This window comes from Protomyctophum bolini (genome assembly GCF_963924005.1).
Source record: "Protomyctophum bolini genome assembly, chromosome: 18".
Lineage (NCBI taxonomy): Eukaryota > Metazoa > Chordata > Actinopteri > Myctophiformes > Myctophidae > Protomyctophum > Protomyctophum bolini.
In genome coordinates, this window is record NC_137879.1 from 25868622 (window position 1) to 25895953 (window position 27332).

General features: G+C 42.2%; 1 protein-coding gene across 1 annotated transcript; it reads left to right on the forward strand.

The window, feature by feature from the left end:
* The first annotated feature begins 243 nt into the window (after positions 1-243).
* On the forward strand, positions 244-27322 carry LOC308332934 (protein phosphatase 1 regulatory subunit 1B-like). The gene is made up of 5 exons (XM_080789077.1): positions 244-695; positions 19937-20011; positions 23111-23186; positions 25696-25833; positions 26002-27322. The coding sequence occupies exons 1-5, from the start codon at positions 555-557 to the stop codon at positions 26121-26123; spliced, it is 552 nt and encodes a 183-aa protein (XP_080645203.1). The 5' UTR covers positions 244-554; the 3' UTR covers positions 26124-27322.
* Positions 27323-27332: the final 10 nt, after the last annotated feature.

Sequence of the window (27332 nt, forward strand, 5' to 3'; positions counted from 1 at the left end):
CGTATATACACGTATACATATATATAATAATAATAATTGTATATATATATATATATATAATAAAGGATATATATATATATATATAGCCTATATATGTAGCCTATATGTAGCCCATGTCTTGCACACACTATGAGGTGGATGAGAGAGAGAGAGAGAGGGAGAGAGGGAGAGAGAGAGAGAGAGAGAGAGAGAGAGAGAGAGAGAGAGAGAGAGAGAGAGAGAGAGAGAGAGAGATTTGAAGCGTGCAGAGTGGACCTGAAACTGTCAGGCAGCCACACAGAGTAGGCTTACTAGCGGATCAAGGGACGGTGCAGACCACGACACCAGGTGAACCAGAACCGAACCATCAACGGCTCCCAGCGGGACTTGCTGCTAAGCAAGGTAGCCTGTTGCTCGCAACAAGGTTAACATTTACTGTACAGCGATATTACCTTTATTATTTGACTTCGATATTTTGGACTGAAAGAGAATAGTGTTCGTCCGCGGCATCTGAGGGAACGTCCGGTAGCCATCTGTGTGTTTTGGCCGAAGAGAGGGAGAACCGGGCTGGAGCCATGGAGCCGCTGCTCCCCGCTGAGACGGAGGTGATGGAGAGAGAGGCGGTCAAGGAGGAGAGAGAGAGTACCAGGAGGATCCAGTTCTCTGTTCCTTCCGCCATACCACCGACCCAGCTGGACCCGGGACAGGTGGCGATGGTGAGCGCAAAGTCGTTTGAGAAGTGTGTGTGTGTGTGTGTGTGTGTGTGTGTGGGTGTTGGAGAGAGAGAGAGAGAGAGAGAGAGAGAGAGAGAGAGAGAGAGAGAGAGCGTATTGTCATGTTAGACTAAGATATCAAATAATAATGCAAAGCGTGAGACGTGTAGGCTTTAGTCACTAAAGCCTACACGTCTCACGCTTTGCATTATTATTTGAGTATACACTAAAGTTTAGTGTAGCCTATAGGCTACTCTAAGCCTGTAGGCTGTGTTGGCAAAGCAGGAATTCAGGTGTTGAACATAACCAACACCAACAATGTTTGCCACCAACATACATGCTACATGTGTTTCTACAGTTTAATTAAAATCACACCTGTGTGAACTGAGCGGTGCAACTACCGACTTTTCGCCAATCAGGATGGAATAAGAAAAACGAACGAAAAATCTGTCTTACTTGACTTGATAATGTGTGATATTTGTACAACATCTGTAGGATAAATATAATAGTGTGTTTTGCAAAAATCTGCCTTGGCTAGTGGTGCTATAACAGGGCTAATTCGGAAAGCATTTGTGCCACTCCTGCAACGTCAGATGCCAATCTTAGCCAATCAGGATGGAATATGAAAAATCCGATAGTCTGGATCATATGACTATAAAGATCATGTGTACCAATCTGCGTGATGTTTGGACAGAACATGTATAGGAGTAATATAAAAAAGTGTTTTGCAAAAATCGGCCTCCTGGTAGCGCTATTGACATAGGCTATATATGTAGACCGCGGCCATCTTTCCATCAGAGTTTGGAAGCACTCGTTTTCAGTAAAGCGACACCCTGCTGCCTCCTGCATTATGTGCAAATTGACTTTGAGTGATATCCAACGAGCACTTCCAAACTCAAACACTCATCTGCAAGGAATTTATTGAGAGAAAGTAGCTCATAACATGTCTTCAGTGGATTTTTATGAAACAAACACTTTTCGTACAGCTGCAATTTTGGTGAGTTTGATGTTGTTTAATACAATCAGATTAGGACTTTTCTGTTTGGATGTATGGGCTGTCAATGGCAAATTGCGGCTAGTTACCACCCTGCCATTAACTTAACTAGACCTGTGCCGGTCGGCTACCGACCTACTTGGGAACGATCTGTCATCCATCATATTAGATCTCTATCTGTCTGTCTGAAGAGTGCAACCTGACTGTGAAAAGTGGACTGTTTAAGTAATCAAATAGCAGGTGTGGGGTTGCCATGTCAATCAATTGGCTGAAGCAGAGGCTGGGAATTCTACAGGTGTTGGGATTTAGGCTCATTAGTTCCGCTAGCTGGCAGAGCCTGACCAGAGCCTTTTGTGTGTGGTGTTTCTGGACAACAGTGTATACCACCGACTCAAGGTCAGGCACTGCACTCCCTGTGATGGTGTGGAACGTGTGTGTCAAATTTGAAGTTGGTGGGGCGAACGGTTTTCGAGTTACTAATCTCTATAATCCCTGTAATAATCCCTATACATGGAATACAGACGTACCTACCGTACAAACACAGTTACACACGTAGAGGCTTGGTGCATTTATCTAGATGGCAAGATGGCTGTGGCTTGCATATGGTCAATAACGGGCCCATATGAAACAGAGCAGAGACTTTGCTCTGGCATCCAGGGAGTGTGTGTGCACAGTTTCATCTTGATATGGTGCCAATTTAGAGCACATCTATCAGCCCAATCAGGGCCAAATTTGTCGTATGCCTATCATTTATCATCTCACAGGAATATGCAAAACCACAGCAGAACTGCGGAAGCAGAAAAAGCAGGTCTGACTGAATCAATAGGCTTTCAGCCTTTGGGTTTTGTGGTATGTTTGTACGTGTCTGTGTGCACTCGACTGCAACAGTTCCACAGTGCTTTAACTCCAATCTCTTTTCACCTGTGAGGCAAAGTGACCCAATGACTCAGTATGCCCTGTTTATTTTGAAGCTATTCTTTGGCAGTGAGAAGAGTGTTGCCCTCATTTCAGGATACCTAAAATGTGTCCAGCTAGGGAATGAAATTAATTCATTCGATGCGCTCTCCAAATAGACGTTTCAAAAGGAGCCGTAAGTGGCCTCTAAATGTCCTCATTCACAGGAAAATCCCCAGAAGAATGTGCACACTCTTTGCAGTCACACTGAAGATTGTACTGTATTGGTTTGTTGTGTGGTTATTAGTTTGTGTATAAATTGTTGTTGTGTACCCTGAGATATATGACTGTGGCTACAGCGTGGCATTTCACAGCCTTGCAGGGGTAGATGGTGTCAGCAGGTCGGCAGGGCTTTAGGATTAAGTATGGTCATGGTGAGTGTGTGCGACTCTCTGGACTGTCTGCCTAGCTCTGTCCAGACACTGTGTGTGTGTGTGTGTGTGTGTGTGTGTGTGTGTGTGTGTGTGTGTGTGTGTGTGTGTGTGTGTGTGTGTGTGTGTGTGTGTGTGTGTGTGTGTGTGTGTGTGTGGAGGTTGGCCTCATTACTTTCATTAATAGCACCATTGTTTCATCAGATGGCTCACCTGGTAAGAGTGCATACCGGTAGTACTGTACAAAATCCTTCCTGCAGCTCTCTCCCGCCTCTCCTGTCTCTTGATTTGATTTGACTTGATTTAATTGCGTTAAAGGGGAATACCACTCATTTTCAACATTGAACTATGTCATTAATATACCTTGTTGTGTGGAAATAATAAAAAGTCCCCCCTTCTATGTAGCCTAGAACTGGAGGTCTAGACCTTGAGGTCATGACATCACGAAGATGTACTTTGCAAGCCTATCTCCCTTTTTGAAGTCCCTTGACTTGAAGTGCTCTCAGGAGGTTCCCTCGTCAGGAAGTGCCCTCCAGCTGAATCAAGTTCCCTTGATTAGGGTGCTGGGTATAAGAAACTCAGAAACAGGAAACAGACACCATTCGTTGCCATGGTTACCATCATGCCATTGTGTTACCTGTTCTTTTTGTACAGTTATATTGCATTGCATCGTGTATATGTTTGTGTGACATGTGGATTTCATTATATAACATTCATATATACATCCATCAGATCAATGGTGTTTATAAATCATTGTGTTAAAAGGTGTTTTGTTTGTGTGGTTTCATTTATAGTTTTTCACGGTGGGGTAAATAAAGAGCCCTTGTAAACATCAGTTGGAGCGTCTATTCTGCATCAGATAAAGATTGTTTAGGAGCAGTTTATTTATAATTTATTTGTGGTGGTACATTTGTAGGTCGCGGTTTCCATGCGGACAGAGAGCAGGGCTGCACAAGGCAATCAAGTCTAGATCAGCACAGACTCACCCTTGAGGGCTTTATAAGCCACTTGCACTCAAGGCTGCTTGGTTTAATATGAACGCGCATACCGAGTGCAAGTGTGTAGGGTGAGTGGCGAGGAGGTGGACAAAAAGGGAGGGGGTTTATTATTTCAACTCTAAGGTAATGACAATGTTGAAAATGAGTGGTTTTCCCCTTTAAGTTTAAAGGAAACCACATGGCACAGACACATGCTTATTTCCATTGTGGTCCTTGGTCTCTGCTGCTCTCTCTGCTGCTGCTCTCTCAATGAAAAACACAAACAAATGGCATCATATCAGCTGTTGTTGTGTCTGTAGCTATAGGGAATTTAGCTTTGGCTCCAAGCCAAAGCAAGCTGTGCTATTGACCTTCACCAGAGTTTTGGGAACTCCATTGAATTATTATGCAGACCAGGTCCGCATACAGCATGGCACAGCATGGCATAGTTCAGCTGCTCTTCTATGAATAGGAGGCAGCTTTTGGACAAAATACCCCTTGAAATGACAGTCAGAGTATACACCTGTCACCTGGCATTCATGTCATTATGTCATTTTTGACAAAATAATCCTAAAAAGAATAGTGTAAAGGATCTACACGCTTACTATGTGTCACAATGAGATCTGTTGTGAGCTTGTCGTGTTGCCGCCTTATGAGCTCTGTAATATTTGATGATTTCCTGTCATTGAAATCTCCAGTATGTAGGCAAAACATTCAGACCAGTCCGTGTGTGCAAGCATTATAGTCATAGAACACATAACTGATATAAGTGCCATTGGACGCAAGGACATTAAATCTCCTATTGTCAGATACATTATGGAAGTCACTCCAAAGCAGATCTATAATTTATAGTCGTATAGAACACTCCAGAAGAGGTATTACATATAAACATATTTTCTCAGTCTCTGTCTAAGGATCATTCTTGGAGTGCGAGTCTGCCAGTTTATCGTTATGTTTTGCAGACCACCACACCTGCAGGCCACCCTGAACAAAGGACAAAGAACGGAGCAAGGACTTTAGCATTTAAAAAAAGGAAAAACTGTTTTTTGTTACCATTTTAAGTCGACTACTACCTAACAGTGTCAACTAGTGGTTGTGGTAGTCAACTGGTTAACAAGCTGACTAGTTGGTGAAAACCCCCTAGCAAGAACCAACACTGAGCAGTGAAAGTGCTCAGTGTGTCAGTGTGTTTTCAGGTGAAAAGAAGCAGCTGGTGACTCTATGTGCATCAGAGGAGTCATGTGGTTGTCTATCTACTCTAGGATGTGCCTGCAGTCACTAGTCAATATCCTCACTCTCTGCATGGGAACCTTGTATGTCTAAAACTGTTACTTCATTCATCAATGAATATTTTCACAATTTTTCAAAAATAGCAGACCTACAAGCTCGTATCGCGCTACTCGGTGGTGCGCTATGAGCTTGTAGATCTGCTATTTTTCAATAGCTAAATTATAACATAATGTTTAAAACACCAAAAGGGGTTCCCGCCCAAAATGGGTTATAAAACTCACAGACACGTTTAACGATTTCACAACAAAAAGCTAAAATATGCAACGCATTGTGAACTATTTTTGCGTGACACTGTAGTATGATGAAGTCGGGCATTCATTTACAAAAAAACAAACATGCGATATGAGGTTTGTGACCGACAGCAACAATATAATTTGCCTATCCATACTGGTGCGATAGGATTTGCCTGCATGTTTGTGTGATAGGATTTGCCTGTCCATATTAGTAGCACATTATTTGCATACAGAGTACATACTATGTCCATTGTAGCTGTTTCATTTGAGCATATTCGTTCTCAACTCCTTAAACAGTGCCCAGATACCTGTCAAACTACTTCTCTAGACTAGATAGTGGGTGATGCACATTGGCATTGGAACAGCAGAAAGAGATCAACTGAACCCCCCAAATTTGGCTAAAAATGAGTAATGGGCTCTACTATGCTGCCTCCTATGCATTACGTACCCAATTGCCTTGTACCCTCCCCATGCGGCTTTAGTGTCCTAGTACACATTGGAATGAGCAAAAGCAGAATGGGAGAGAAGATACATTATAATAAACAGTGCAATTAGGCCTACCCATAGACAAAAACAGGAGCCTGATTTCTTGAGCAAATGCCATCTAGGATGTTAATATTTGTTCTGAAATTCAACAGCTCAGCCATCTGCATTTTTATTAATAGGAAAGCTAGAAAATACATTTATTTTGTCCCTGTCAGAGATACATATTGATAGTCTAAATGGAAACTGCAGGGTAAAGAATTGGGACAAATGAGAAATTAGATGCATGATAATTCCAAGTGCAATGGGAACTGAAGATACCCCTCCCTGCCCCTAGGCACCCCAGATGTGTTCTTGGAAAATGACCTCCACATCATCTCCGTAACGGGCCAGCTGCTCTGAAGGGAGAATGTCTCCAGAGGAGCCAAAGTCCGAACAAGGTGCCCTGTCAGGAATTCTTATTTCTCCCCATCTGCTTCGCCAGAATGCCTGGAAAAAAAATCTAGATGGGAAAATATTTTTTCACACATCTGTTGTTTACAGACGGACTTGCGCCAGCAGGGCTTTGGACCCCATTTGGCACCATGCTAGCCTGGAGCCAACGGCTCGTTTGCTTTTTTTAGGGATCCGAGGGCGAAATCCCAAACCTGAAAGTGGTATATTTGTATTGTGGCAATTAACCCAGGGGAGAATAGGCACAGATTCACAATAAAATAAGAGGCTCAGAGTCAGATTCAACATAAACTTAAATTGTCTTTTATTAAAGTGTTGGGGAAAGGGGAAAACGGGGCAAAACGTCAACATAGGGTTCCTCTTGTCAGGGCCTTGGGCTTCTATTCACATGCAGTCCTGTGGGTAGAGCAGAGAGAGAGCTAGTGACTACTTTAGTTGGGGGAGAGTGCTGTAGGCTCTCCCTTGTGGAGTTCAGTTGGCTTGAGAGATCTGCCTCATACCAGCCTCCTCATGAACAGAGTGATTCCTCCTTCCTCACTCCTCCATTAGTTCAAACTGACTCACCAGAGTCACCAGACAGCTTGGGCGTCGGCTCTTTAAAAGCTTCTGGTGATTGCCTTACTGGCTGCAGGTGCGTCCATGTCCAGGCTCCCATTGGCTGCAATATATACTCCCTCTATCACCTCCCCCAGCCTCATTCTGTGGGGAATAGGCCTGGCTGTTTCCCCTGGTTTGCCACAGTATGTTGAACAGTTCTTGGCAGTGACAAGGAAACATATACGTACGAAACACCTACACTATCAGGCTTTGTTGAAAGCTGCCAAATTATTGCCTGATTTCAGCCTGTTGAATGACATTATTTCATATTTATTAAGCTGTTGTTCATGAAGCCTAATTTATACTTTGTCTCACCAAAAATAACAGATTAATAACGCAAAATGTTTTGGTTGTATTTCATCATGGCTGAGAATCTGTTGTTTTAGGTGAGTGACATGGTCATACTCAGGGGAGGATTATCCAACGGGCCCCAGGGGCCCCTGAGCTAGGGGGGGCCCTGAGCTTGAGCATCTGCATGACTGCGAAGAGGCTCAAGCTCAGGGGCCCCCCAAAAAAGGGGTAACAGTGATTAACAGTGACGCACACGGTACTTGTCACTGTTATTACTTGCGCAAGCAGAGCGCGCAAGTAATAATTTCGCTTTGTCTCTTCAAAGTGACAGCCACATTACGTCATCACATACATACACACCATGTACTCTGGTCCCAGCTCTCAACGATGACGTAATGTGGTATCTGGTCCCAGCAAACCAGGCACAGACTTGCATACATAAAAACGGTTGAAAAAAACTTGGCTGTCACTTTTTGGAACCAAGTAACCACAGTATACTGCTAATCAAATTACAACTACATACTCTGTATGTAGTTGTAATGTGATTTGTAATTTGTAAATCTGTGCCTGGTCTGCTGGGACCAGACTACACAGATGACCATATCTCTTACGTCATCACTGAGAGCTAGTCATACATATACACACCATGTACTCTGGTCCCAGCTCTCAACGATGACGTAATGTGGTATCTGGTGGGACCAGATTACACAGATGACCATTTCTCTTACGTCATCACTGAGAGCTAGTCATACATATACACACCATGTACTCTGGTCCCAGCTCTCAACGATGACGTAATGTGGTATCTGGTCCCAGCAAACCAGGCACAGACTTGCATATACATAAAAACGGTTGAAAAAAACTTGGCTGTCACTTTTTGGAACCAAGTAACCACAGTATACTGCTAATCAAATTACAACTACATACTCTGTATGTAGTTGTTATTTGAAAATTGTAATTTGTAAATCTGTGCCTGGTCTGCTGGGACAAATTACACAGATGACCATTTCTCTTACGTCATCGCTGAGAGCCAGTCATACATATACACACCATGTACTCTGGTCCCAGCTCTCAACGATGACGTAATGTGTAATCTGGTCCCAGCAAATCAGGCACAGATTTGCATACACATAAAAACGGTTGAAAAAGACGGCTGTCACTTTTTGGCACCAAGTAACCACAGTATACTGCTAATCAAATTACAACTACATACTCTATATAGTATAATGTATATGTATACGTATGTCTAGTCATTAGTCATTGCTGGGACGGTGCATACGCATCGAAAAGGCTGGGACGGTGCATAGGGCGCAAAGTAACCACAGTATACCGCTAATCAACTTACAAATGACATGCAGAAACTGAGATTTGACAGTTTGTAGCGGTTTGTAGCGGTCGAAAGTACTTGCGCGCTCTGCTTGCGCACTAGTAGGCCATTTATGGCCTACTAGTGTGCAACAAGCAAGTATGCACTCGGCAGAGTGCAGTTCTAGTTATCTATGGGTTTATTCATTAGTGTCAATAAAATAACCCCAAAAGTCCTAAACCGTCATGATAAGGTACATTACTGCAAGTGTTTAAACCCTCAGTTTGCATTTATTTGGCTTAGTTTTTGTTTATTATTTTTAAGCAATCCCTTGCTGTAAATTCTGAATATCACAGGCCTATATGTCATAATTGTTATGCGTACACGTGTGCAGACAGTATGCGCCATTTCAACCCATTTAGGACTGAGGCCAATTCTAAAAACACCTAGATTATGAAATAGTCTGTCAATTTCCTTCTTTCTCTGCTTCCGCACAAGATAAATCTATTACCTCAAAATTATTGAGGGCCCTTTCACCTGCTATTTATAAGCTCTAAGTGCTGGAAATCATTTGTAGTTACTGACTGTCTTGACTATCTTGAGAGTAATGAAATTGACAAGGGCATGGATGTGGCAGTTTCCTGAAAAACACAGCCCTGGGTTGATTATTCCATGTACTAGTAATACGATAGATACTTACCAACAATTAATTAAGTAGTGTTTATTAAAAGTTAAACGGATAGTTCACCCACAAAATTACCTTTTGATTACTCCCCCCATGGAGACTTGAATTCATGGATATTGTTTTATTTTTTGCCGCATTCCTAAGCCAATAATTTGATGACCAGCTCCCTATACTCCCTATGGAGACAAAGGATACTTTTTGTGTCTCCATGGGGAACCACTGCTGGTCATCACATTATTATTATTATTTTTCTTTATTTTTGTTTGTTTTTAGTTCAATGTTTGTTTTAAAACGCCATTGAAAATGAAGGGAAAATTTACGTCATATTGTCTCTTTATTGTTAATGGCATTTAATGTTTGTGTTGGCACCGTTTGTTTTCTATCACCATTACGTCACCTAATCCAGGGGTTCTCAACGTTTTTGGCCGGGAACCCTCGGAAATGCTGGCCTGTTCTTTTTAAATATTATTTTTATCCCACGATTTTGTAACCCATTTTTCACCCCTGTGTCAATTATCTAATGTGATCCTGGGCTCTACACACCCTCCGCCAACCTGGGGAGAGCAACGGATTTGAACTCATGCTTCCTTCATGCATGTCCAAGTTGCTCCTTTACACCTGACAGGGGGGAGTTTCCCTGGTTGGATGTAGCGTGTGGAAGAAGGAACACGTTATTCCAACCAGTTCCTTTCCCCTCCATCAGGCGCCCCTGCTGGCCAGGGGGAGGCAGTTTAGAGACCAGGATTATTATTAGGATGTTTTTTGTGAGGGTACCTACCCTAGGGAACACAGGGAGAACATGCAAACTCCAGAAAAGAAAGGCGCTTTCGCCAACCCCGCCTCGGGTATGGGCACTGTTGACACTTTGAGTACCAGCAGAGTCATCCAGCTGACACTAGTTCTGTGTTTTCAATCAATCTGCCCATTAGATGTTGAGATATTGTGTGTGCAATGGGCCATTCTGGGCCATTCAGGGTCACCGTCAGTGGGGGATCCACTCGTAATTGCAATGGCGCATTAGTCGGACAGCGTGGCTTCACGTATGATTAGAGTTAGGGTGAGTAATGGGGTGAGTCGGACCAACACAGAATAATGCGCCGTTGCAATAATGTCGCTGACCCCATCAGTGGAGCATGGAGGTACATACTACACAGCAATTCCATCCAGCCAGTAGCTTTCGAGGGGTTTAGTACCAAATGTAGTTCATGGACAGACCAACTGAACACAACACCGCAACAGTCCTGCCACTATAGTGGGAATAAAACATGTCATAAACACTTATCCGTAAGTAGAGAGATAAGATAATCACTTTAGTAGATAAAGTGCTTTTCTCACTTTATGAGATGCTTCTCTCACTTTATCAGATCATTTGATATGTGTTTAACTGTTTATGTTATGTTTTTCATCCCACTATCCCTGAGATGAATCTAATTACCTCGTCAAGTTCAATTCAGTTCAGTATCTTTATTGCCACCTAAGAGTAATGTAGGGAGAGTCCAAGGCACTGCAAATGGACATGACACAAGCAAATTGAGAAAACACATGCACCATTGTGACAACACATACGCAGCATGTTAGAATCGTACTGGCAAAATGACAAAAGACAAGTGAACTGAGGAAACGCATGCAACAATTTGACAACACACACAGATATAACTACATACAAACATGGAACAGACATTGTAGATAAATCCTGTACATAAAAGAATAATCAGACAAATATAATAAAACAACTAAATCCTCAGCTCATGAGCCAGTTCAGCCGTGTAATGGAATCAGGCACAGTGGAGTTTTTGTCCCGTTTCATTTCGCGTTAGGTGGTTTGTACCGCCTGCATGAGGGGATGAGAACCAACTCAGCCAGGAGAGGAAGGTCACATGATTCTCTATGCCTTTGGCTTACGGTCCGTGTTTATTTGAGAAAACACAGATATGACAGGCATGTGAAAAAGAGGAAAACTGATTGAAAATAAGGACATAAGTTAGATATAGTAAAGAGAGAGGATTAATTGTGACTGAATTGAGAGACAAATTAATAATGAATGAATAATAAAGTCACTATTGGGCAGAAGTCCTGTATGTCCAAAACCGTAAATGTTCTGGAAATTAAAAAAAGTGTTCTTGTTAATACTTTATATTGGTAAAATATTTATAAACATTCACAGGCAGACTTATACAATTCCAACCTGAAATTGTTTAAAAGGAATAGTGTTCAGGAATAGTGAAAATATCAGATCTGCAAGCTCTGCGTTGCATCGCGACACTTTGTGAGCATGTAGATATATTCCCTACATTTGTGTGACACTGCCAGATATACAAGCTCATATAACGGCGCACTATGAGCTTGTAGATCTGCTATTTTTGAAAGATCTTGAAAGTTTGTGCAAAACTATAATATATTTTTAAATATTTTAACTGAGTCGCACACACCAAGACTGCATTTTTGTTTTTATTCTTTATAACATCGAATGACATTTCGGCAGCCTTCATCACTGATGAAGGGGGGATGCACACGCAGATCCGACACACCAAAGGTCCGACATGCGGAAACAACGGTCGAACAAGCGCTGCTCCCGTGCTTGCTTATAGACCATAGAGTATTAAAAGGGTAGAGACTGATCTGGCGTGAAGCTCCGCCCCTCCGCTATTCATGTCAGTGGAAGTTGCTTTTGGGCGCATTTCCGCATTGGACCACCAAATTTTGGTGGTCCAATGCGGAAGTGCAACCGAGCGCTCAATGTTAAAGCCCAGCTGCACGGGGTTTCCTCGTCATGAATCCACGGGTCCGCCTGCAGTCCTTCCTCTTACCACTAGGGCCCAGCGCTTCAACGTTGGAGTGCCTCACTGGCCCCTTGGCTTAGACCGACAACCTTGGTAGGTTGTCGGTCTAATGACAGTTGGACCAATAGTATGTCGGAACTAAAGCCTGTACCTGATGAAGGCTGCATAGCCGAAAGTTAAAACGTCTGTCATTCGATGTTATATAGAATAAAACTAAAATGCAGTCTTGGTGTGTGCGACCCCGACACATCACCTTTATTACAATATTGATTTGAACAGGTAACGCACCATAAGTCAGCGCGCAGTGGTCACAAGAAAAATGATCTGTACATATTTTAACTAAAATCTTTGCTTATAGAGGTCCCTGGAATGAAATATTTTGAGATGGGGGTCCATGGCCAGAAAAGGTTTGAGCATATATGACGACATTTGTAGAATCAGCTTCAGGTCAGGGTTAATGTATGAAAAAATCAAATCAAATAAAACACAAAATTATGGAAATATGGAGATACAAGGTTTCTGGTCAACGGTAATGATATACTGAGTTGTCAGGGTTGTGAAGTGAAATATACATTTGTCTTGGCCAGTGCCAAGAACACTCTGTGACCACCACACAGCCACAAGTCACTTCCAAAGGATGTTGCACTGGTGGAAAAAGTTGTCATATGTCTGGATTTTAAAATATATTTTGAAAATAACAGATCTACAAGCAAACACGTCATAATTGGTAACTAAAGTTTTCAAATAATTGCAGTGGAGTAAAAAGTACAACATTTAAAAGTAAAAGTATAGGAATTTTGAAATACTCAACTAAGTAAAAGTGCCTCAAAATACTACTTAATAGTAAAAAGTAAAAGTACTGTAGCCTACTACTTGTCTAAATGTACTTAGTTACTTTCTGTCACTGGGGAGCTGGATCCAATATTGTCCTGTCCCCATATGACTAATAGAGAATAGAGCTTTTGAGGGGAAAATGGAAATATCATGGAAATTCTGAGAAAAACTCTCTCCATCATAATTTACCGCTCAAGTGCTGATGAGTGTGGTGTGGTACGATGCCAGTGTCCACTACAACGCTGACATTGTGTTTATTAGCACAAACTCAGCTCATAGGTGATATGGGGTCACATACAGATGGCACATTATAGCATACAACGTGACTCGCAGCAAGTTATCACTTGTAACTGCTATACAGTAATGAGTTTTCGCCTTATAATATAAATCCCTGTATCTACCCAATTTCCTATGCAAATAAAGAAAGAAACAACTCTCAACAACTTATGACTTTCGGAGAGATCAAGTCTAGTTTAAGTTTCCACAATATGATATATGCACGACTAATTGCTTCATAATTTACAGTGTATTGGAATCTAAATTAGCCACATAATGCATGTATTATTATAGCCATTATGCAAATAAATGATGTGCACAGAGTAAAATCCAGAGTGTTATTTTAAAAATAGATCATGGCAGATCTACTGTGTACACTTTCAGAGTCAAATGAAGACTCCATATTTTCATTATTTTTTACTATGCAGCCAAGCAGAGTGTTGCTGAAACAAATGAAGTGTCTCCATCATGGAGATTAGCTGCCCACACACATTTCACACCTACACTGTTAGCCACGGACGGCTTATAGCAGTTCACTATAAGGCCATATTACCATAACGCATGACAAAAATAGAAAGAGAATTGAATGCATTTCAGAATTCTCACCACATATACTTCACCTCACAGTTAAACGCATGCTGAAAGAAATAACAACAGTTGTGGGTGTGTTTCGTTTATGTTACTGTGTGCCAGCTTGGACAGCTCTTCTCTACAGTTAGCTTCATGCTGGCACACAAACGCCTAAATAGAACATGCCCACAATTAATCGTATTACTATGGTACTTAACCTATTATCTATGGTACTTAACCTATTATCTATGGTACTTAACCTATTATCTATGGTACTTAAAAGGCCTGTCATTTCATCGTTCTAGGGAGATGGTCACTTGGCCTTTTGTGTAGTCAGTTTATACACAGTACAACTATCAGTGAAATAAATACAGCTTTTTATTTCAGAATTCAGAATCTCAACAAGACAGAAAAGAAGCATAAAGCAGCGGCCATGGCCTTCATGGCCTCCAGCACTGCTGTAGGACGCGGGAAGGCAAGCCTTCCCGTGTCCGAAATGGTCGAGAAATTACAGAGTTACCTTGTTGCAGCTCTCCGTGCTCACGTACACACGTACACACACGTACACATACGGACACACATAGCTGCGCAATGGAGCGGAGGCACCGCTCAAAAACATGATGCAAAGCAGATCTTTCCATTGACGTCCCATACTGTTTTATATTGGACATAATAGCATAGCATATACTGATCACAAAGCCCTTTTGGTTCAATAAATAAATGGTACAGTAAATGGTCCACATTTCTATAGCGCCTTTATCCAAAGCGCTTTACAGTGTGTATTATTTATCATTACACATGTTCACACACACTGACTATGGTGGCAACCATTCAAGGCACTGACCTGCTCATTGGGAGCTTTAGTGGGGTTCAGTGTCTTGCTCAAAGTGACTTTGACATGAATCCAGGAGGAGCAGGGGACCGAACCAGGAACCTTCCAGTTCATCCAATCAGTGCCAGATTTGTGCCACCTGATTGAGAAGTTTGCCTTCAGACTCAGACACAAGGTCGTATTTAGATGATCTACGATGGTTTAAAGCTCATATATTCATATAAGGTCAGTACTGGTCTATGGCACAGTGACTTCATGACTGAGAAAAGGTGTGTTGCTGCATCTCAATAAACGCACTCCGTACTCTCCTGTGTTTTGCCAATGTACAGTTTTCACATTAACAGTTACTCTTTTCATACACAGAGACTTCCAAAGTAAAAGCAAGTAATTTAATGGAAAACCATAGTCAACAAACATGGTAAGGGTCAAGTAAATACAGTGTCATGAAAACAAGTACGGCTGGTACGAAATGTCCTGGTGCTAGGATAACAGGACACCACGTCTAAATCTAATTTCACAGGTTTTTGCGCAAACCCCACAGGCAATCTATTTTGATGGAGGTTATTACTTTCATCTCTCACATTGCGGTTGTGTTGTTGACAGCGATGATGATAATGGTTTGCTTGTGGGACTTAATCCATCTGCAGTCTGTTAAAAAGGATCACAGGGTGCTGTCATGACGCTGGGGAATAACCTCCATCTAGATCAGTGGTTCCCAGCCCATCGGCCGAAAGGGTATTGCAAGTGAGCCCCAAAATAATTGGCAAAACACTAAGGGCTCTATTTTCGTTCCTGCAGTTACCCGCGATGCTGTCCAAAAATTGCAAGTATAGGAGCTTGCCCTGTCCCTAAATGGTATTTTGGTCTAGTGTCACCCGCTTGCCGCGCTTTCCCCAAAATGGCTATTTTGGTCACACACATATGGGAAGGCGCATAGTGTTTAAAGAGAGTTTAAAAGCACTGTAAGCCGTAATGCCAAATTAGTTTGGTATAGAGCGGCGCGCAGCGCACGCCTGCAATGGAGATGTCCACAGTCATGGTGCTTTATCTCTCCTTAATCTCCTACACATCTCTTTGTAATTTTCCTATAATCAGCAGAAGTGACTTCCTCCATTGTGTTTATATTATATAATTGTCTAGTCAAAGAAGTTATATGACCATTTGAGTTGCATCACATGCTCATCAAACAGGGTTTAATCTGATTTCCCAAACTTTCCTTTTCGCTTGATACCGTTTGGTAGAGACGCAATACACGCACGATCTATATACCAAATGAAAGCTCGAATTTCGTCGATTACACAGCACTTTGACATTTTTAAAATGAGTGAGATCTGAGTTGTGACTCAATGAAAAGAAGGGGGAATGCAGTTCAACGGTAAGCAGGGCTTGGACTGGTCTTCGCTTAGGTTTTAATTCAGCGTAAATCTTCACAGGTAGGTGATATTTATACTGAAAATTATCCACAGGTAAGTAAGGTATAACTTAGGCTTTCTTCTAGGTCTTCAGATAAGGCAGTTCAACTCAGGTAAGTACGACTAGCAGTCAATACAAATGAAGAGGATAGGATTTATCCTCTGTAAGTATTTCTACTCAGCCTGATACTCGAGTAGAGCAATTCCAACTCTTTGTACTCTGTGGGTAGGTTTTCCCCTCCGTTTCCATATACTTGTTACTCTATATGAGGTATTTAGCCATTTTAGCGCGTGCCCCGTCTGTGCCTAGGATTAGTGAGACACACACACGAGTAAGTCATAATTCTAATATCACATAGAATAGGATTTGAATTCAAGTGGTTATCACGCTTACCGCCCAAATTCGCTCGCCCATGTTCCTCCTCCGGAGAGTAGTCTCACAATGAGACAGAGAGAGCTGGCTTTTATAGTGTTTGTCCCATCTGGGCGGTTCCACACAGGTGCGACGTGATCAAGTTGATGCAGCAGGTAAACAGGTATGTATCTTCATTCTATGACACTGCCCAGGCTGTGACGCGGTCTTCTTTCTCACTGTCTCATCTGCTCTCCAGGGGGGCTGGCGCGCTGCTGTCCGAGTGAGATACCACAATTTATATTTAAAAACTATGTAAAGAAATGACATGGTATTATTTTCTTTGAAACCTTGAAATATGTGTTTTCAAATTCATACCAATAAATAAGAACTTTACGTGTACTACGTTAGTTCCATTGTTTCAAGCAGAATCAATTGATTGAATATTAAAATAATGATGCACACATGGCCAACCGGTCTGACCACTTCACACGGCTGCCATTGGGCTGCTGTGTGTGTAAAATGGACAGTTGATGTAATGTTTTGTTATGTGAATTGGTTTTATTCATTATAGCTAACTGGTTCTCATTTGGATTGTGTTTTCCGTGAGAGGAGGGCCACAATGGAAATAAGTCCTGGACTTTGTTGTATTCTACCCTCAAATTCATTTTATTTTAAAATAAAATAAAATAAATTATTCTACAATATTGTATTTACAAATATATACTGCAACTTACTGGATCTACTACATTCTGACTGTATCGACATGCAATATAGTGTATTGTATCTATTTTATACTGTAGTTACAAATGTATCTACAGTATATTCTGTGATCTACTGTATCTTTGCAAATGTACATTTTGATCTCAAACACAGCAAGCATCAATTTAACTCCCATAAGGGTAAACCTTTACACTTGTATAAGGGCTGTGGACGTTTCTTTTGAACACAGCACTGCTGTAGGTAGGCAGTGAATGTGGTTGCCGTGGAGATGTGGTTGTCTGTTCCCTTGATGTAGGAACCCCTCAGTGTTTTAGATATATAGATAGATTGAAAAGATTAGTTGATTTATGAGAACAGCTTTTTGCTTCGAGAATTAGCTTCTCCATTAAATATTGGGTGAATTGTTCTGTAGCCCTCTATACTGAGAATGGGCAGCAGGCTGCAGCAGTAACAGTGCTGCCACCCTCTGCTTTGCATTCTGGCTGTTGGTACAAACACCAGAGGAACCAGTGGAAACTGTAATGCAACTTCTCCAGTCCCCAGGCTATACCAGAGCGCCATATATTGGTCTGAACCACAGTGAAATGGCCAGGGGGTGTTTGAGTTATGCATTGGAGCTGCTAATGATAATGGGATATGTGGTTTATCTTGCAATAGTGGGCATAATTGATATTTACTTACCGGTGTAGTGATATAGATTTATAGGCTCATGTGATGTGGGTTATGTGGGGTTGAGAAGTGTTGCATGTTTGACCGGTAATATGGTAGAGTCTGCACTGATTGTTTCAGCTGCCTATAAAAGGCTGCCAGGAAGCACACACCCACTCAGTGTTAGATCAGTAAGAGGACATGGTGGAGCTGCACACCAACATGTCCTATCTGTTTGCTGCTTGTGTCATGCCATTTCCCATGCCGTAACCTTCTTTTGGGAATAAACCATGGTGTAGCTGCATACCTCCTGACTCTGTGCTCATTTCCAGCCGCTTATCGGGCCAACACCACAAGCTCTATATCTTTCTTCTACCATGTATCTCTTGTCTTGGATATAAATCAGTATTACCAGTAAGACGCCTTAATATAGGCGAGAGCGACCGCAGGGCTGAGCCACTCTCACTTCATTATGTCAGCACTGTCATAGAAGTTTCATTTTAAATTGCCACAACGTTATGCTGCTTTCACATGGGCAGATGCAAAAGATACAAAGATGCAAAGCTGCACAGTGTCATTATGCAGCAGGAGGATCCCATTAGCAGCAGGTGTCCGTCATTAGCACAACCACAAACGTCCAACACATAATATACAATGAATTACTCACCTAATGCTGAAGGTTCCATGTTTAATTAAAAAAATGTGTAACCTACATTGTTTAAGTAACAGATCATGCATGGTTTTCATATTGTAAATAGCCTATCATTATTTAGTGTTTGGCCAAAATTTGTGGAACTAAAATATTCCAAAACCTTCATAACATATATTATGAGTGATCCAAAGGTAACAACTGCCATATTTCTAAATATAATAGATGGTAATGCAGGAAAGTTGAGTTGATCAACTTGAGCTCTTTATACAAGGACTTGACAATATAGGGTAAATATGCATTTTTTGCATTTGTATTTGCTGTGTTGTTGTAAAAGGGTTGTTTATGTTGCTAATGTTTGAAAACACTGGATTCAAAAAACTGTATTGCTATTTCCAATGCTTAAGCTGAGTGCAAGCTGTACTGTGAGTACAGTATAGAGTAGAGCACAGAATACATACCCCATGTTGATATGGTAAAAAGATCACATTGGGGCTTTGATCAAAAGGATTAATAAATCAGCAATCTGGGAACCCATTTGCAATAATCAGTAACTGGTATAAAAGAAGAGTACTGTAATTGAGTCTTGTCCATGCTGGTGTCACCCGTACACCAGGAGGTTATTTTGGATGCGATAATCCCCATTTGGGACCGACATGGACAGTAAATATTAACGATATAATAATAATAACTTGAATTTATATAGCGCCTTTCAAGAAACCCAAGGATGCTTTAGTTTACAATACAGAAAAAATAAACAACAAACTAATTGCCAAAATCCTGAGTGAACAAATGTCTCTTCAGTGCCGACTTGAAAGAGTCCAATGTAGGCATGTGGCGAATCTCCAAGGGGAGAGAGTTCCAAAGGGCAGGGGCTGCCACAAAGAAGGCTCTATCGCAGAGGGTCCGCTTTTTAGAGGATGGTCCGAGGATCTCAGGTTCCGCTCAGGAGTGTATAGTCCTAACCTGACTCCGCCAGATGGGGCAGCAGAGAGTACACTGGGTTCCCCCCTCCTGCTCCCATCTGGGAACTCTCAGGCAGACTCCATGCTCCGGCCACCAAACGGCCTGGCCAATCAGCGGCAGCTAGAGGCGGTATCAAGGCATACACAGTGCTGCCTTGATCCGGGGCTTAGAGGTGCCCAGTAATTCACAAGGCATTAGATACTAGGAACAAGATAGAGGACGTCACAGACTGCATGCAGGGACATGCTGTCAGTCCAGATTGTTCATGCGGCTGCCATGGATTCCAATACCTGTACATGTACATGTACTGTGTTATGTTATGTACATGTACATGTACTGTGTTATTATTCCACATTCATAGTGTAAATGTTCTGTGCATCCACACTTTCACTGGTTCACTTTCAAAAAGTAAAGTCGAGGTGGGGAGGAGGTCAAACTATTGTCTTGAAATTACATTCAAACTCTCAAGATGATTTATCTATCTCAGAGAGACACAAACACACATTGTAGTGTAATAGTGAAGAGCGTAGGTGATGCTGACTGTTTCCTTCTCTCTCACTTCTCATAGATTCGGCGGAGGAGACCGACACCAGCCACATTGTTCAGGCTGACAGACACAGACCCTGAAGAAGAACCTCAGCAGGTACGACACAACTCCCACAGCAGGGACTATATCAGAAGGAGGTTAAAGCAGTGGTTCTCAAACATTGTATTTGGCTGTGGACCCCCATTTGTGCCATGCAGGGACTACCATGACAGATGAAGATGGTTTTGAAAACACACTTGCTGGGGGATCCGCTAGAAGCCCGTCAAGGACCACTTTGGGTCCCCGGACCGCAGAATAAGTGGGATAACCATGGTTATCTCTCTGTTCCGTTTGAACCAGTAGGTCCAGATCAGATTAGCTGTTTTGCGCCCCAGGACAACATCACATTTGTTAAACAAGAAAACCATGGCTCCTTTGAGGGCCTCTATCCAGCCCAGGGCCGTTGTTTCAGCTCTATTCATGGTACGAGTTCTGCCTAAGGCAAGGAAGGAATAAAGGCAAGTTGTTGTAGCCTCCCTATGTCATAACCTACTATAGAAGCACATTTGGTGAAAACAGGTGAGCTTAGCAGAGCTTTAGATTAGGTTATTTTAGTTGAAGAGATTTGGTTTAGAAGGGAAAAAATCACACCCGTGTGAAGTGAGGGGCGCTCTTATCATTGTACATCCTCTATTCATTGTCAATGGGAATTTTGTGTAGGATATAATTAGCCGATTTGCTCGTCTACATATGACGTTTGTGTGGGACAAAAATACTGATTTGCTCAGACACACAAATTCTCCATTCATTGTCAATGGAATTTCATTGTTTGCACTAGCAACCCACAAAAAAGTGAGGGGCAGCTGGTAATTTGTTTTACCAAACATTAAAAGTCCATAGACTTGGCTGCCACTCTACTGCTCTAAACAAACATGAAAAAAGTCCATGGACTTGGCAAGTTGGCATAACGCAATGAGAAGGGACAAAATACAACCATTCTGCAAATAACTATTTTAATTAAGAAAATTGCCTGCCCTTAATAATCCTATCATGACATGAGGACTAATGATGCATCTTTTTAAAATATTGCTGCAAGGTTAATATTAACGGGACCATACAAAGCATCATATTTGAAAACAAAGTGGTAAGTAAGGAAGAACTGTGTACTTGAGTCTGTGGTGTACAGAGGTAGGGTACATGGTTTTATTTGGTTAAATAGCTCTATTTTATCATAGTATACTCATTGCTATAGAGTGTTTGTTCAGGGGTCTCCCTGTCTCGCCAGCTCTTTGGTGAAAAATGTATTGGATAAAAAATGTATCCAATCAGGATACAGTGTAAACAAGTGAAGTAATTGGAAATGATGACACAAACGAGCAGTATTTTCTGATTATTGAGGTACTGCTGTATATACAGCTTTAATGTTTGTGTTGTCTGAACAAACATAAAAAATGCCATTGACATGAATGAACAGAGAACTAATGTTTGTGTTGCCTGAACCTTGGCCAATAAGCGACCACCATTCTTGATGATGTACGATGATTAGAGCGCCCTCACTTCACACAGGTGGGATACTAAAGAGCTAGAGAAGAGACGGGGGGACCCAGCTGTTACTGAACAAACATGATGATCTGAATATAGTGCTTTAGAGGAGTAGTAGTAGTATGCAATTACCTTACATACCCGATGAAGCCTTGAAGCCAATCATTTGATGACCGGCAGAGTCACCTACTGAGTCCCCTATTGACCTGGTCATCAAAATATTGGCTTAGGTTAGGTATGTGACAAAAAAATTAATACAAATAAAATCACACTTGTGTGAAGTGAGGGGTGCCAACTGTGGCTGATCGTTCCCAATCATTTCCTCTGTCATACTGTCCAAGAAGGTCAATTTCTTTCTCGTGCTTTAGTGGTGTTGCTGACAGTCCGCCACCATCGTCATCCTCATCGTCCTCCACGAGACGTGCATTGTGTTATTGTATGAAACTAAATTACTTACGAGTTGCATTTATATCGATATTTATTCCACTAAACAAACATTGAAGTCCAAATGTTTTTTTATTAAAAGTGCTCTAAAGTAAACAAATATTAAAAGTCAATAGACTGCCACATGATGTAATTTCGGTGAGCCATGCATTGTAGGGGCTAACGCCCCTCAATAGCACCCCTCAAAAATCTCCATGAATTCAAGGCTTCATAGAAAATAAGTTATTGTTTTGGTTGAATTACTCCTTTCTTTAACCTTTTAACCAAAACATACCACTTACAGTAGGCCTACCGTTAACCCCAGCCATCTGGCCAAAAACATGCTAACTCAGGAGGGTCAGTCACTACAATCATTGTCGTGTTGTCCATTAAGCTCCTCCTCAATTCTGAGAATCTGGCTGTACTCCTCCTCTTTCCTCGCTAGCTCCTCCTCCATCATCGCTAGCTCCTTCTCTATCCTCTTTAGGTCCACCTCCATCCTTGCTAGCTCCTCCTTTCTCCTCGCTAGCTCCTCCTTTCTCTCGGCTAGCTCCTCCCTCATCCCATCTAGCTCCTCCCGCCTCCCTTGTCCGCATCCTCCTCCATGTTCCTGTGTGCCATTCCCTCCGGTCGCTCCGCCGGCCACTGGCATGGAGGACATGGGGTCGTTAACCGCGCGGGAACAGCTGCGATGGTAGCGTGTGTGACACACTGGAAGTGGGGTATAGGAACAAACGCAGATATGACCGTCAATGCAAAATAGACAGTGTTTATAATTCGTTGCTGTGGGCCGGAAACCTTGTATGTCCCAAACCATTCCTTTTATTATTAATATATTGATCACAATTGACGTAACATTACGTCATCTCAAATCCAAGGCTTGTGACTTAAATGTAAGTCATTCAGTTCATTCTGGGTGTCCTTTCTTCCGACATCACAATTATATCTTATATCTTTTTTTATCATGGTCCAACACACGGGAAGCGTTTATTTTGTGTGATTAATTTGCATTCATTTGAACTGTTGTTTGTATCATGAGTACCTCCACATTTCTTTTGGCTAATTCCAATCGGGGTGGATGCTTTATAGCCAAACCTTGTAACCTCGGCTGATCCTCTAAATGTAGTCAGTGCCTCCGTTTCCAAGCCCTACAGCATGGCTGGTTTTGGTCTCACTACCATCTTATACGTCTTCCTCCTCACTCTGTTCAGTTCCATCACACCATTGTCTTCCTCTTGTTGTCTTTCACAGTGGGTTTTGGAAGAAGGCGAATCTTTGGCGGCCAAGCTAGTCAACATGTCAGTGTATCAGCCACCTTCACTTCAAGGTACAAACACCACCTCGAATGAGCGTGTGTGTGTGTGTGTGTGTGTGTGTGTGTGTGTGTGTGTGTGTGTGTGTGTGTGTGTGTGTGTGTGTGTGTGTGTGTGTGTGTGTGTGACTGTGTGACTGTGTGTGTGTGTGTGTGTGTGTGTGTGTGTGTGTGTGTGTGTGTGTGTGTGTGTGTGCATGTGTGCGTAGGCCTCCAGTATACGTGCACACGTGTGTGTCTAACAGGCGACCGGAAATGACAGTGTTTGTGAGATCATGTTCTGTTGTGACCAGATTCCGTTTGGACTTTGTCTATCCCAAAAAATCTGCAGTGTGTGTGTGTGTGTGTGTGTGTGTGTGTGTGTGTGTGTGTGTGTGTGTGTGTGTGTGTGTGTGTGTGTGTGTGTGTGTGTGGTCATGCGCTGAGATTAGGGCCGGGGATCGACAGCTGTGAGTCTATGCTGGATCATCCTGGATTATAGAATGAGCACACAGCTGCAGAGTACTGTAGTTACACACGTATACATACCTAGAAAATAAAAACATACGGTCACTGAGTATATCCAGTAATCATTTTATGGAAACACATGTCCACCTGAACATGTACGTACGCACGCGCGCGCGCGCACACACACACACACACACACACACACACACACACACACACACACACACACACACACAGCCATGTTCAGCGCAACAACATATCCTTCCTCATCATCGTTTTTTATTTCATAATCTCATTTTGGACCATAAAGAGAAGAGAGATCACTGGTGTAACTACTGTGATGATGCAGCCAGGCAGTTGCGTCGGGCCCATTGACATTTTCAACATGGATGTGGATGCCATCGTGTTCTTTCTTAATGTACACTATTATACCGCCGGTATAGTAACATAGGTGATCTTGGAATATAAACTCAGGGAAACTCATAACAGAAAGAGATACTTGTGGTATAGTCTGCTACCACTAGACTTATTCTAGACATGAGACAGCTAAATGCAGCTAAAATTGAAATGCATGCTTATGCAATGTGCACTTTACTGCTCCCTCCTAGCAGAGGATAGAGTGACCTTGTAGCAGTAGGGTGTGTGTGTGTGCGTGTGTGCGTGTGTGTGTGCGCACGTGCGAACGTGGGCATGCGGGCCTGAGCGTGTGGGTGTGTGTGGCGCTTATAAGAAAATGTTCCAGAATGAGTCAGCACAGCAACAGAGGGAGGTGGTGATGATGACGGGGTTGCTATGTGGAAGGAAATGACTTAACTTTTCTAACCAATTAGATAAGCTGCCTGTTGACTGGACCACTTGTGTTTGTGAAGAGTACCCTTCCAAGACTCCACAGTGTACAGTGGTTCCCAAACGGTGTGCACCGTTTGTGAAGCACACACATCCAAAATCTGCACACTGTTTATCAGCTTAATAATCTTCTCCTGGGAGCTGATAAATGCAGCTTGTGGACTTTTTCCTCACTAGTCCAGGTGTGCCTTGGTATTTTGTGACAACCACGTATTATTATTGCAATGAGTAATTTTACTATGTCAGTGGGTGTGCACTCATTAGTCATTAGGTCATCAAGGTCATTAGTGTTCCACGACAGGATATTGCTCTTTTGATGATCAGGAAGGAATGTCAAACAAATCCTTGAATATTCCCCAAAACATTAGACGTTAATTAAAGGTGTTGTACAGTAAGTGATATTTTTTGATTAAAATAAAAGTTTATAGAAAAATAAGTTAAATCTCTATTTTCCGATTATTATTTCATAATCATTGCTATATAGTGTTTGTTCAGTAACAGGGGTCTCCTCATCTTGGATGAAATTGTTTACGAGATTTACTAGAGAGCTGTTAAGACAAGAGAGTCCCCTGTTATTGAACAAACACAACCATGATTGCTATGGGAATATAAATAATATATAGATTTTTAACACTATAGTTTTCACTTACGGCAGCTTAGTTATTCATTCATTCATTACTTAACTCTTATCATATCTCTTAACTCTTATCTCTTAACTTGCGGATTCTCTAGGGGTCTCTTTTTCTCGTGGGAAATGAGACCCCTTGGTTGTAAATAAGATAAGAGAGGCCCTACGTCTGTGCCATTTGTGAAATTAGCTAAGAGAGACGCTACCAGTGTGCTGTTTTTTTAAAGATATTTTTCATGTTTTTCTGCATTTATTGGATAGTGTACAGTATGGTGACAGGAAATGGGGAGAGAGATGGGGGGGTTGACACGAGGCAAAGGTCGTGGGGATCGAGAGTCGAACCCACGACACGCTGTCAGGCTTAGCAGCCTAGGTGCCCGGACCACTACGCTTGCCCCCCGGGCCACGAGTGTGCTGTTTGTGTGTGGAACGAGCTTCTGAATGTTCTTTCTTGCCTTGATCTCCTAATCCCTCCCCTCTCTCTTCCTCCCTTTCTTTGTTTTCTTGGAAAAAATAACACGATGGGAATTATGCACAAAAAACGAACTTACTTAAACTGTGATGTGACAATAAAGACGATTCTGATTGTGATTTTGTGGACAGCCGTCCAGATGATGGCGCAGAAACACCTGAAGGCGCTGGGCATGAGTTCCTGTGGCTCTGTGGACAAAGACGAGCTCTCTTCTGAAGAGGAGGAGGAGGAGGAGAGCGAGGAGAGCCATCGTATGCCTACAGCTGTTGGTGGGTGCCGCGCATGGACTCAAATGGACCCTTATGAGTCCATATGGGTCCATTTGGTTATACATTTGTACACTCTTGGGAGTTTTAATGAACAATCTGGATTTTACGTTCTATGCACCTGGACATGGTCAGCTGAACCTCTGACATTGACATTCCTTTTCTCTTCAGACATGGCCAACGATAGCAGACCGGCGAGGGCTCGGTCGGAGTCAAAGTTCAAACCAAGCTGCCACCACCACGGAGACGACGACGAGGCGAAGGAGAGAGAGGGAGGGAAGGAAGAAGAATGACCAAATGAGCGATACTCGTTTTTCGTTTTTTTAATCTTAAACAATCTTGTATTGACGATGGCGTGGGACTACCATTACATGTATGCATGTTTGTGTGTGCGTGTGCGCGTGTGTGTGCGTGCGTGCGTGTGTGAAGGAAAGACGTGAGCAGATTTCCCAGCAGGCTACAGTGCGTAATACGTATATCTTCTTTTTTTAATGTTCTGTTTATTCATTTTTTGTTTTTTACAAATATAGAAGTAAATTGTGAAATACAAACAGAGTATACGTATATCTTCTATGTCGTATTTTTGTAGAGGTGGTTGCAGAGATTATTCTGTGACAGACAGAAATTCCCGAGTTTGATGTCATGCAACACACCCATCAAGGCATCAACCAGCCGTGTATGTTGTTATTGTTGTTGTTGGTGGTGGTGTCGGGTGCTCTTGAGCAAGCTAGAGCTAGGCTGAACCCCTAACCTGTTTGTCATTGTGAATCAGCATCACCTCAGCATCACCTGGTGGGGCAGACAACGCTGCTGTCAAAGCTGAATCACAGCACAGTGACATCAATCAATCAATCAATCAATCAATCACTCACATCTTTGTGGTTTTATGGCAGGGTTAAGCAAATATACGCACAGGATGTTGCATGCTCTGAATTCTTGGTTTTGTTGAACGTTTCAACTAAAGTTGAAAGGTTTTAATGTAATGCCAATCAACACTCGACATAGTTTCCTTTTTCTTTTTTATTATTACACTCAGATAGGACTGTGACCATTCCCCTTGGTTCCTGTATACTCAGATAGGACTGTGACCATTCCCCTTGGTTCCTGTATACTCAGATAGGACTGTGACCATTCCCCTTGGTTCCTGTATACTTTTGAAATGGAACAGATGTGTATACTTGTAAAAGGGCTTCCTATCGTGGGTTAAAACCAAAGAAAGTTAAGACACTTTAAAATGCATGCAGGCAGCATCTGAGACACTTTGAATTCAAGCCACGACCCACCAGACTAATTTGAACCAGTCACACAACAGCCACCGGGAAGCACAATTTATTGCTTTGACGTGATATAAAGTGTTTTTGTAATGCATTGATCATAGAGGAAATTAGCATTTTGCATGTGGAATAGTATGCATGACAAGGGGTGGGGGTTCTCTAGTTAATCATGTACACATTATTCATTTAATGACTATATAAGCTATGTTTTGTTAATTGCTAATAAAA